The sequence below is a fragment of the Cololabis saira genome, chromosome 7, assembly GCF_033807715.1.
Source record: "Cololabis saira isolate AMF1-May2022 chromosome 7, fColSai1.1, whole genome shotgun sequence".
In the NCBI taxonomy this organism is placed as follows: Eukaryota; Metazoa; Chordata; class Actinopteri; order Beloniformes; family Belonidae; genus Cololabis; species Cololabis saira.
This window is the reverse complement of record NC_084593.1, coordinates 42,027,911-42,041,210: the sequence shown is the minus strand read 5'-3', so window position 1 is coordinate 42,041,210 and position 13,300 is coordinate 42,027,911. Positions and strand designations below refer to the sequence as shown.

The following is a 13,300-nucleotide window of genomic DNA, read 5'->3' as shown; positions in this document are numbered from 1 at the left end:
AGACCCGGAGCCACCCAGAGACCCGGCTCACCGTGTGAACCCGGGGATCTGCTGTTAAGCTCCCCCCCCACCAGCCACCGGAGTGAAAGAGCCAGCCCGCAGAAAGCCACTCACCAACCCGGCTCACCACCCCGCTGCTCAGCAACTCACCTTTGACTCACCGTCCAGACCTGGAGCCACCCAAAGTATTAGGGCCATGCAGGAGAAAAAATATTTGAGAGGGCAAGATTTCTTTTTATTGTGCACTTCGAGAAAAAAGTCCAAATGTCGAGATTAATGTTGAAATACAATTTCAAGAATAAAGTGTTAATGTCTCTTCTGGCCCATCAAATCCAGTTAGCAGAGTGACTGACAGCTCTGCAGCAGCAACCGTAACTAACTAACTAACTAACTAACTAACTTACATCCTTGGAGGGTCTATAGGCCTACATTTTGGAAAGACAGTCACATGCGCCGTTTTCTACGTATAGTCTCAGAAGGTTGACTTTATTCTCGAAATTTTGCTCAACATTTCAACATTATTCTCGACATTCCGACTTTTTTCTTGAAATTGTACATGGACATTAATCTCAGTGCATAATGAAAAAAGAATCTTCCTCCTCTAAAATATTATTTACATTTTTCTCCTGCTTGGCCCTAATACTATTTCGTACTCCAGAGATTTGTTCCTGGTGTCTTTATATGTGAAGAAAACTACATTTATTCTTCTTTGAAGAATAAGACATTTAAAAAATGCTAAAGTTGAATCTGAATGTTCACATAAAATCTTGCTGGAGTGTTTTGGATCAGCTGGATATTTCTTTGTTGAGACGTCCTGATAATACATTTAATGCAGAGCAGACGTTTATTAGTAGAAACATTATTTACTGAATGAACCTGATGGACATGTAATGATGTTGTTGACTGTCAAGGTATCGTGTGTGAAAACGAGACTTACCTGGTAACCAATCAGGGGACATGTTGAACGTGTATGCGGAAGTAACTAGGCACATGTGAGAGCAGTCGGATAAGCCATGCTCGGTTAAACTCCTGATGTTAACTGAATAAATAAAACAGTTGTTGAGCACAAATAACAGAAGCGGACATCAGTTATTTGACATGGTGTCAGAAGTGGTCTGAGGGAGACCTACGGCCGACACAATGGCGAAGTTTAACCCGCCGGAGCACTTCAACTTTGAGCGACCTGGAGACTGGCCGGTATGGCGACAGAGATTCACCCGGTACAGGTCGGCGGTGAAGTTGGGAGAAGAAGGCGGTGTGGTTCAGGTCAGCACGCTAATCGCGATGGGCCATAAAGCTGAAAACATTTTCAAGTCAGTCATTTTACGTTCAGACGAGCAGCGGACAGTGACGACTACGATACGGTACTGGCTAAATATGATGCATACTTTATGCCACAGAAAAACACAATACACAAGAGAGCGTGTTTCTACCAACGAGCGCAGAAGCCGGAGGAAATGGCTGAGACGTTTATAAGAGCCCTCTATGAACTGAGTGAAAATTGTGACTTAGGAGACAACAAAAACGAACACATCAGGGACAGGCTGGTTGTTGGCATACGGGACAGAGAGCTCTCAAAAAGACTGCAGCTTATGCCAACACTCACTTTGGAAACGGCAGTGCAGATGATACGGCAAGCTGAGGATGTGGAACAACAGATAAACCAGCAGGAGCGACAGACGGCTACCGTGCAGGAGGTGACACATCGGCGACCATCAAAGAGAGGCGGTACACCGTCATGGAGGCAATCTGCAGGCGAGAGAAGTGGCGGACAAGGAAATCGCCAGCGGGACTATACGTGCAACCGGTGCGGTAAAGAGAAGCACAAAGACACTGCTAAATGCCCAGCATCAGACACAGTATGTAGAAATTTTGTGGGAAAAAGGGCCATTGGGAGAGAAAATGTTTCTCTAGGTCAGTAAGAGAAGTCATACACAGTGAAGATACTGAGGAGGGAAGCTTTTACTTGGGTGCAGTGAGTAAGGCAAACCAGAGCAGTGCTGAATACTGGACTGAGAAGATAGCTGTAGGATACACTCCTGTTAAATTTCGTATTGATACAGGTGCTGATGTTACAGTGATGAACCTTAAAACATTTAAGGCACTTAAGCCAAAAAGAAAGCTAGTTAAATCTATTATTCCTCTCGATAGCCCAGGTGGAGCGCTTAGCATTGTGGGACAGTTTACTGCTAGTACACTCCATAAGCAGAGAAAGTACATATTTACAGTGCAGGTAGCAAGAGGGTCTACAGTCAGCAACCTACTAGGAAGAGAGACGGCGGTAGAGATGGGGCTTGTAAAAAGAGTAGAGCATGTTAAAGCAACAGCAGGACAGGAAGGGACATTTAAAACAGAGCCAGTGCAGATCCACCTGAAAGAAGATGCTGTGCCCTACGCTGTACATACAGCCAGAAGAGTTCCTCTACCTCTCCTTCCTAAAGTAAAAGCTGAGTTGCAACGCATGGAGGAGCAAGGCGTGATAGAGAGAGTTACCCAGCCAACAGACTGGTGCGCACCGATGGTGCCAGTCATGAAGCCGACAGGAGCAGTAAGGATCTGGGTCGGGCTGCAAAAGCTGAACGACAACATAAAAAGGGAGCGATACCAATTACCGACTACAGAAGAGACACTGGCTAAGCTGTCAGGGTCCACAGTCTTCACCTCCCTGGATGCAGCTTCAGGCTTTTGGCAGGTGCCGTTACATGAAGACTGCAGCCTGCTGACTACATTCATCACTCCTTATGGGAGGTTTTGTTTCAAGCGACTGCCCTTCATATATCCCTTCGGGATAAACATTGCCCCAGAAATATTTCAACGCAAGATGAATGAACTGTTGGAGGGGTTGGAGGGTGTAGCCGTGTACATGGATGATGTCATTGTCCATGGGAAGGACATGAAGGAACACGACACACACCTGCAACGCACGTTGGAGAGAATGGAGCACACTGGACTCAGGCTCAACAAAGAGAAGTGTGTGTACAGACAGTCAGAGCTGCGCTTCCTGGGTCACATAGTGGACGCCACCGGAGTCAGAGCAGACCCAGCTAAAGTGTGTGCTATCAATAACTTACAGGAGCCCAGAGATGTTCATGAGCTTAAGAGAGCACTGGGCATGGTCAACTACATGAGTAAATACATACCGGACTTGGCAACAGCAGCAGCTCCTCTATATGACCTGCTGAAAGGAGATACAACGTGGACATGGGATCAGCCACAGCAATACTCGTTCAGACGTATAAAGGAAGCCCTCAGCACCTCACCTGTATTAGCTCACTATGATGCACAACGACAGACTGCAGTCTCAGCCGATGCGAGCAGTTATGGCATAGGAGGTGTTCTTCTCCAGCTACACAATGACAGCTGGAAGCCAGTTGCATATTGTTCCAGGAAGCTGTCAGACGCGGAAACCAGGTAAGCGCAAATTGAGAAGGAATGCCTGGCAGGAGTGTGGACCTGTGAGAGGTTCCAAAAGTACCTGGTGGGCATGGACAGATTCCGACTCATTACAGATCACAAACCGCTGGTGCCACTGATAAACAGCAAGGATCTGGATATGGTACCAGTGCGATGTCAAAGGCTACTAATGCAGCTGATGCGGTTCAACGCCAAAGCAGAATACGCTCCAGGAAAGACACTAGTTATTGCTGATGCTCTGTCACGCAGCCCTGTAGGAGAGAGCGGGGGACAAAGATAACAATACAGAGAAGATCATTGCTAGTCATGTTGATGCTGTCATCCACAGTTGGCCTGTATCAGAGCACAAGCTAGACATGATAAGGTCGGCTACACGAGAGGATGAGCAGCTGCAGACCGTACTCAAGCTGATCAAAGATGGATGGCCTACACGTGTAAGCAGCGTTCCAAACAGTGCAAAGGACTATTATACATTCAAGGACTCATTGTCAACATCTGAAGGCCTCATCATAGTGGGCTGTCGAATTGCAATTCCACAGACAATGAGACAGGAAATGCTGGAGCGTCTACATCAGTGATTCTTAACCATAGGGCCCCCTAGTGGGCCGCGAAAAAAATTCTGTATTCTACGTTTGGGCCGCGGGGGCCGCGGGACTGCATCCCGACCATGTGGTGGCGCTGTTACTGACTGCCAGCCGGTGGAGGAGGGAACCCAGAGGAAGAAGACGGGGAGCTCTATAAAAGAGGAGAATAATGCTGGGGCACGTTCTATTTACCTCGGACACTCATCTAGCTGCTTTATCCTTTATTATTTTAAGATCCTTTATTTTGAACAAAATAAGTTTAAATCTGCCAGGATAAGGGATCGTTTACTTGGTCTGCGCTCAGAGTCGTTCTGGATATGCCAAGATCAAGGATTGATTACTGGTCTGCGCCCAGCAACGGGGGAGAGCAGTGTGATCCTTTATTTTCCAGGTATGTTTTAAATTAGTTTAACTGTGGAACTGGTACTCAATAATTTCTTAATATGTTTTAGCTTTGAGGAGAATATTTTTGTGATGTTTTATTAAGTTAAAAAGTATATTTTCTTTGTGTTCAAGAGTAAACATGTGCGTTTGCCGCCATCTTGTGGAATTACTCAATACTGACATGCGTTGTGCATGAGTGAATGTATTTTATTACATTTCGTTAAGGCAAAGACCATATTTGTTCATGTTAATTGTTTAGTTACTATGTATGTAGCAATTTTTGTATTAAAAAGGTGAATTTCCCTGAGATAAAGTTAATTTTCACAAGACTTATTGAAGGTAATGAGCTAATAAGAAATTGTTTGATGCTTGTAGGCTATATTATTTTGTAGCTTTATTAAGATTTTGGTTTGAATGTATTTTACCATTACAACTGGCTCTGCGCCTTCGGCCAGACCAAGGATCCAGTGGCCCCAATCCTCAAAGAGAACCGAGTGGCAGCAGTTTGATGAGGATGTAGATCGGATCCTGGTGTTGTGCGTCTCGGGTAGCTTGGCTGTCCAGTTATCAAGGCTAATGATAATTCTATTAAAGAATTATTAATAATTAATAAAGTGGACTATTTATCAAATCATATTATCAAAATGATAATTCTCGGGGCACCACCGCCGGGCCTTACTTCCGGTGGGATTCGATAACTAAAACAGCAGAAAATCAGTCTCATATGATTATGGTTTATCCTGCAGAACAGCAAATCTTACAGAATAACAGTGAAGGCGTGATGTCCGAACACTAGGCTCTGCTTAAACAAATCAATTTGTGACCAAATCTTGCATGAAACAACAACCACTCATAAAGAAATCAATCAGAGTTTATTTACATACGGGTATCAAAAGAGATGTAAATAAATACCTGAATAAATCTGATGGCACACGACATTATTATAAAACCATTAACTAACAAGAAAAACAACAATCAATAAAATGAAACATAAACGTTAAATGCATGGAATGAAAACAAAAAAAGAAATCAAGCAATAATAACGAAGATACAGAACATCTACAGTTCAAACGGGGCTCCTGTGGTCTTTTAAAGATGGACGCGCCCTCTGGGCCACGTGCAATCGGACCGGATGGCGAACGCAGCATTTAAAACGTGCCTACGGCAGAAAACAACGACTACCAAATAATCAAACATGATAATGATAACAATGATGATGTAATCTCAGCTCTGAACACAGATTTAGCTCTGTAACACTCTTAAGTTACTGATAACCCAGGTCTCACAATCTCACACACAGTTCTGAACACTCTTAAATCCTACTGATCACTGCTACGCGGGCTCACGTCTCCTCTGGGATCCGGATTCGGGTGCCTGCGGGTTTGTCGACTGGGTTCGCGGTCCTGCTGGGGTTTCGCAGTCAGGCTATCGCGTCCCGTCCCTTCCCCTGAAACGGATTAGACAGCGGCGGGGCCGCCTCGTGCCGGGCCGTGGTTCCGGACCAAAACGGAGGCTCACACGCATTCCTAGGCGCGGCGGGGGGACCGGTCTCTCCGCCGTGCTTCCCTCTCTGCGCCGGTCGCCGACGCGCGGCCGTCCGGGCCCCGGGAGAGCTCACGCCGGGCGAGACGCCGGCCGTCCGTCCCCGATCCCTGCGCCGGTTCGCAGACAGGGGCTCGGAGCGGGGAGGGGGGGTTCAGTCTGAGCACTCAATCGCAGCTGTGTCCCGATCTGGTTGCCGGGAGCGCGTGGGCGTCGGAAGCTCGGATCTGCAGAAACTTAAAGAGGAACAGAGTTTAGTGAGAAATCGGAGCCTCCCGGGGGACCGCGGCTTCAACGGCCGGACCCCGCAGGGCCCGGTCCGGTGCGGGCCTCCTGCCTCCCAGCCCGGGGGGAGAGAGAGGAGATGGGATCCTTTGGCCTGGCCAAAGATCCAGCGCCGATGAGATGAAGTTGAGAAGCGAGTTAGAGGAGGAGCAGCGGCAGGGGTTTTGATCCTACGCGCGCTGCGGTGACGTCATCGGTGCCTCGTTTGTGATTGGATGCGCGCCGCTTGTGGGCGCCGCCCCATCCCGCAAGGCATGCTGGGGGGTTGCTGGTAGGTTTTGTGTCTGTCCAAAGAGGCCTGGTTTTAGGGCTCCGCTGCGTCCCGACCCCTGCTTAGGTGTCATAAAACCCCAAGGAAGTCTGTTTTCCCTGGCAGAAACCCTGCTGGGTCCTTGTTTTGATCTCCGGCCATGCAGTGGGGGTCGTAAACGGACTATCTCGACCCAGGCCGAGATAACCAGGAGTTAGCAGCAGGGGGTCGCAGGACTTCAGGAAGAAGGGGCAAAGTCTGGTTTTACAGGTCCTCATAATCACAAAAATATACATTTATAAAAGTCCACATGATCACTGGGTGCGGCCCAACACTGGAAGTGACAGCCAAAGGGGATGTGGACCGTCGGCTTGAAACGATGACCACCCTCATAGTTAACATCGCGGCTGAGCGCTTCGGAACAGAGGCACCCAAGCCCACGCCATTGGCCTATGCTCCAAACCACAGAGCAAGGAGAATCCAGAGTCTTCGGGAAGAGCTAAAGCTGCTGAAGAGGCAGTACAAGACAGCAGGGGAAGTTGAAAGAGCTGGCCTAGCGGATCTGAGAGCAATTCTAAGGAAGCAACTCCTGACCCTGCGGAGGGCGGAGTTCCACAGGAGGAGGCGGAAAGAGAGGGCCAGGAAGAGAACCGCTTTCCTGGCCAATCCTTTCAAGTTGACCAAGCAGCTTCTTGGTCAAAAGAGGTCTGGCCGCCTTACCTGCTCCAAGGATGACATCAATGACCACCTCAAGGCCACGTACAGTGACCCTATTAGAGAACAGCCGCTGGGTCCATGCGATGCACTGACAATGCCACCAGAGCCTACCTTGGAGTTCAACCTCAAAGAACCCTGCCTTAGTGAAGTGGAGGAAGTGGTGCGGAGAGCACGGTCAAGCTCAGCACCAGGTCCAAGCGGAGTGCCGTATAAGGCATATAAGAACTGCCCAAAGCTACGACATCGGCTTTGGAGGGCTCTGAAGGTGATATGGAGGAGAGGGAAGATCGCCCAGTCATGGAGATATGCTGACGGAGTGTACATACCAAAAGACGAGAAGTCTCAGAACATCGACCAGTTTCGTGTCATCTCCTTGCTCAATGTGGAGAGCAAAATCTTCTTCAGCATCGTAGCTAAGAGACTCTCCAACTTCCTGTTTAGCAACAAGTACATTGACACGTCAGTGCAAAAGGGAGGAATACCAGGAGTTCCTGGTTGCCTGGAACACACAGGCGTGGTAACCCAACTCATCAGGGAGGCGAGAGAAGGCAGAGGGGATCTTGCGGTGCTATGGCTGGATCTCACCAACGCCTATGGGTCGATACCCCACAAGCTGGTTGAAGTGGCACTGGAGAAACACCATGTTCCCCAGAAGGTGAAACACCTCATTCTGGACTACTACAGCAAGTTCAGCTTGAGAGTCTCCTCTGGCGAGATGACATCTGACTGGCACCAGCTGGAAGTTGGCATAATTACTGGGTGCACAATCTCAGTAAGCCTCTTTGCGCTGGCAATGAACATGCTGGTCAAGGCAGCCGAACCAGAATGCAGAGGTCCCCTCAGCAAGTCTGGAGTGAGGCAACCTCCCATCAGAGCCTTCATGGATGACCTCACGGTGACAACAACAGCTGTACCAGGAGCCAGGTGGATCCTCCAGGGGTTGGAGCGCGTCATGTCGTGGGCACGCATGAGCTTCAAACCGGCAAAGTCCCGGTCCTTGGTTCTGAAGAAGGGGAAGGTCACGGACAGATTCCGCTTCAGCCTGGGAGTACATCAGATCCCATCAGTCACTGAGAGGCCAGTGAAGAGCCTTGGAAAGGTCTTCAACTGCAGCCTGAAGGATGCAGATTCCATCAAGGCAACCAGTGCTGACCTGGAAGGCTGGTTAAGGACAGTGGACAAGTCTGGGCTCCCTGGAAGATTCAAGGCCTGGGTCTACCAGCATGGGATCCTCCCAAGAATTCTCTGGCCTCTCCTCATCTACGAGGTCCCCATGACTGTGGTGGAAGGATTTGAGCAGAAGGTGAGCAGCTACCTGCGAAGGTGGCTGGGATTACCGCGCAGCCTAAGTAGCATTGGGCTGTATGGGAACACCAACAAGCTCAGGCTCCCTTTCAGTTCAGTAAGAGAGGAGTTCATCGTGGCACGGGCACGGGAACACTTGCAGTACTCTGGATCCAGAGATGCCAAAGTGTCCGGGGCAGGGATCGTTGTGAGGACAGGGAGAAAGTGGAGGGCAGCCGATGAGGTCCAGCAAGCAGAGTCACGACTGAAGCACAGGGCCATCCTGGGAACAGTGGCGCAAGGCAGAGCCGGACTGGGGAGACAACCAGCAACCCGCTTCGACCGTGCCAGCGGAAGAGAGAGGCAGAGGTTGGTGCAGGAGGAGGTGCGAGCTTCAGTCGAGGAGGAGAGAACCAGCAGAGCAGTGGCCATGCGGCAGCAGGGTGCCTGGATGAAGTGGGAGCAGGCGATGGAGCGGAGCGTCACCTGGAAGGACATCTGGCGGTGGAATCCCCAAAGGATCAAGTTCTTGATCCAGGGGGTTTACGATGTCCTCCCAAGCCCATCCAACCTGTGCATATGGGGCAAAATAGAAACACCTGCTTGCCCCCTGTGTTCCAAAACAGGGACACTGGAACACATCCTGAGCAGCTGCTCCAAGGCGCTGGGTGAGGGCCGGTATCGATGGAGGCACGACCAGGTCCTCAAATCCATCGCTGAAGCAATCAGCAAGGGGATAGAGGGAAGCCGATACACCCAAGCCACAGCTAAGGCCATCCGCTTTGTCAGGGAAGGACAAAGGCCGGAGAAAACACAGAGAAACTGCTCTACTGGTTTGCTCTGCACGGCCCGAGACTGGGTGATGACAGTTGACCTTGAAAGACAACTGAAGATTCCACCACACATCACCCAGTCGAGATTGAGACCTGACATCATCTTGGTCTCAGAGGCAACAAACCAACTCGTCTTGTTGGAGCTGACGGTTCCCTGGGAGGAGAGGATGGAGGAGGCCCATGAACGAAAGAGGGAGAAGTACCAGGAGCTGGTGGAGGACTGTCGGAGAAACGGGTGGAAGACCAAGTTAATGCCAGTGGAGGTGGGCAGTCGGGGGTTTGCCAGCCACTCCCTGAGCAAAGCCTACAGCGCACTAGGCATAACGGGTGCCAACCGTAGAAGGGCCATAGGTAACAACGTGGAGGCAGCAGAAAAAGCCTCCAGATGGCTCTGGTTGAGGAGGGGGGAGCAGTGGTTGTAGTGGGGGTAGCATGCCACTTGGACACAGGCCGAGACTTGATCACCTCGGCCGGGTCGCCTGGATGAGGGTGTCTGTTGCAAGACCCGAAACACCCAGTGAGTCCAGGATACAACACTGATGATGTGTCCAAGATTGTGCATCAGCAGATGTATTGTTAACTACCATTTGTGTACTGCAGGTTAAACCTAAAGTAACTTAAGTGTGCAGTTTACAGATATGATTTAAAATATGGTTTAAACTTAACAGTTTGCACAGAAGTGTTGATGTAAAATGTGATTTAAAAAGATAACTAAAAGCTCTGGTTTGAGGAAACACTGTATCACTGGCCTGATCATTTATCCTTTATTTTTCCAGTGCAACATACGCCAACACGATGGAGAAATACCTAAAACGGAAAAATGAAGACGACAACCCCACCAAAAGTAAATTCATGCGCAAGTACAATCCGGACTTCATCAAGTACGGCTTCGTAAACGGAGGTAGCGCGGCGGTGCCGAGAGCCCAGTGTGTGGAGTGTGGATTAACTCTATCCAACGAAGCAGTGAAGCCCTCAAAACTACAGCGGAATCTAGAGACCAAGCATCCGACGCTTGTGGGAAAGCCGGTGGAATTTTTCAAGAGAAAAGAAGATAGGTTGCAGATGCAGAAAAAATCTATCGTGTCACTGACTGGTACCTCTAAATGTGCATTGAAAGCTAGCTACCTTGTTGCCAGACATGTGGCACAGAGGAAGAAAGCTTTCACCATAGCAGAGGAGTTGGTTCTGCCTGCTGCTGTTGATATGTGCCGTGAGATGATCGGAGAGGCCGCTGCAAAAAAGTTGCTGACCATCACACTCTCAAACGACACTGTGAGTCACCGTATCGTGGACATGGCCTCAGACATACAGCAACAACTCATTGAAAGAGTAAAAAGTAGCCCATTTTTATCTTTGCAACTTGATGAGTCCACTGATGTCACGAATGCTGCACTGCTGCTGTTTTTTTTTCGCCATCGCTGGGACAATAGTTTGCACGAAGACATACTGTTTTTTCGAGAGCTACCAACACGGACTACGGCTCAGGAATGTTTCCGCTGCATGGATAACTTCTTCAGTGAGAACGGCATGGACTGGCAGAACTGTGTCGGGGTGTGCAGTGACGGTGCAGCATCAATGACTGGCAAGCATCGAGGCGTCATCAGACAGATTCTGGATCGTGCACCAGAAGCTAAATGGACACACTGTTTTCTCCACCGTGAAAGCCTCGCAGCAAAAAAGATGTCAAAGTTCCACGAGGTGATGGATGTAAGTGTGAAAACCATCAACTTCATTAAAAACAATGCTGTGAACTTCAGATGTTTTGCTAAACTGTGTAAGGACATGGAAGCAGATCACATCCAGCTGCTCTATCACAGTGAAGTGAGATGGCTCTCAAGAGGACTGGTCCTCAACCGTCTGTTTGAACTGAGGAATGAGGTCTTCTCATTTCTCACTGAGAAAAAATATCATCTTGCACATCACTTTGCAAACAGAAAGTTCACAGCAAAACTTGCCTACTTCAGTGACATTTTTTCACGACTGAACCAGCTGAACATCTCCCTTCAAGGAAGAACCAGCCACATTTTTGTTGTTGCAGACAAAGTTCAAGCGTTCAAGAGGAAACTTGCTTTGTGGACCAAGAGGACCCAGGAAAAGAGAATGGACATGTTTCCACTTTTGTCGGGTATTTTAAAAGACTTCCCCCATGTGAACATCAGTGACTCAGTCTCTCAGCACCTCTCACAACTGGCAGAGAAATGTGATGACTACTTTCCTGAGGATCCCAGAGAGGGACACATGTGGATTGTGGACCCGTTTTCTGTGGATCCCACTGCAAATGATGTTGCTTTGCCTTCACATCTGGCCAATCGGAATCCTGAAAAAAAGGGTCGACAAATGACACGTGTGCAGCCTGAATAATATGGTCCGCGTTAAAGCGACGACGTAGCCTACGTACGGTGCGCGTCGCCACGTACCCTACGCCGTAGGCTCTGCGTTGGTGTAACGCAGAACCATAAATCAGCCTTGACTGCAGTTACTTCCAAGACGGAACGAGAGTCTTTCGTTTGGAGTGACAGAGAAGTGGAGTTACTTAAGTGTGACTTTAGAAAATAAAACAGGTAAAATACAAGAAAATATTTGCGGTGACTAAACAAATTGTAAACACAGGTCGCACAAATGATGCTGGTGACGTTTCTGTGGCATAATGTGACGTTCTGAAGCCTAAATCTCTGTTTCCCTCTGTTTACAAGCAAACATGAAAACGGAGTTTTTGAAAATCTCCACTTTGGCCGGAGTTTTCAGGAATTATGTTTTTTGGTGACTTTGAGCTTCGTTTTCGTGTAAACGAACGGCCAAAACGCATGAAAACGCCACTGTTTTTGCTCCGTGTAAACGGGGCCTCAGTCTTCAAAAACCTGTGGTTGACGTCACCGAGAGCTTGTCCACTTCTTATAACATTTATGCAGAGCAGAGATTTGCGAGGCCCTGTGCAAAATGGCCGGGGAGGGTCCTCGCGCGTGAGTGTAGCACAGGTTTTTCGGGTCGGATCGGGTGTCTATATGCGCAATTTTAAAAATACTGGATACCTTCCCCTGCCTCATCATCATCTCTTGCCTCGACGCGGGGCCCCACGGCTGCTTGAGACCCGGTCGGATCGGTGATTTTTGTAACAAATTTATCAAACGAGCCTTTCAGAGAGGGATTAAACTCTTCCATTTTCTTTAGTTTTTTTCTTTTTTCATTCCCTGATGGAAATTTCCTGAGTCTGTCTGGTTCTCTCGACATTGTGTGACAGTTTGTTCCACACTCCACCCGTCTGGATCAGAGCAGCTTGTGTCTGCGCTTGGTCCGATCAGTTGTATTGAACACGCGTCATCATTGCACATATATTTATTGATACGCACAGACTAGCACACATTTAGGTCTGTAATGGAACATGACTGTTGATATTTATAAGGGTAAAAACGAAAAAAAAAAAATGAAAAAAAATGTTTTTGAAAAAAAAAAGGCCCATAGCGCGAGGCCCCTTGCGGTCGCACGGTTCGCACACCCCTTGCGGCGGCCCTGCATTTATGATCTGATCTCCTTCTCCTGTCTTGTGGCTGAAAACAACTTACATTCATCGTGACGGCGAATGAAACCTGTGGTTTCAAACTGCAACACAGATCTTAAAGGTGACCTATTATGGCATTTAATGTATATTTTAAACAGGCCTTGAATGTCTTAAAAACAATCTAAAGCTTGTTTTTTCTACATAAATCATAAATCCAGCCTGTGGGCCCTGTCACTAGTTTTACCGCTTCTAACCTCTTTTTCTGCGCCTCATTTTTAGGGAAGGGGGGGGTATGATAATGAGGCTCTGTGCTGATTGGCTCCCTGAATGACGTGTAGCAGGGGAGGAGCATAAACCTCGCTCCGCCAGAGCAGCCCGAGCCTGTAAATAAATCCCAACACTGAATTTTCACAAATGGAAACTTTATTGTTAAAAAAATAAAATAGGAGTTGTACATAAATAACATTTATGCACTATTTAAGCCGGATCTACCCGGCGGATGCTGAACGCT

The 13,300-nt window shown here is 48.4% G+C and overlaps 1 protein-coding gene across 1 annotated transcript; it reads left to right on the top strand.

Annotated features, from left to right (window-relative positions):
• Positions 1-6,823: 6,823 nt before the first annotated feature.
• On the top strand, positions 6,824-9,715 carry LOC133447287 (uncharacterized). The gene has a single exon (XM_061725918.1). The coding sequence runs from the start codon at positions 6,839-6,841 to the stop codon at positions 9,713-9,715; it is 2,877 nt and encodes a 958-aa protein (XP_061581902.1). The 5' UTR covers positions 6,824-6,838.
• Positions 9,716-13,300: the final 3,585 nt, after the last annotated feature.

Bases quoted from the DNA above. Each gene is read 5' to 3' on its own strand.
- LOC133447287 (XM_061725918.1), top strand. From the start codon at position 6,839: ATGACCACCCTCATAGTTAACATCGCGGCTGAGCGCTTCGGAACAGAG.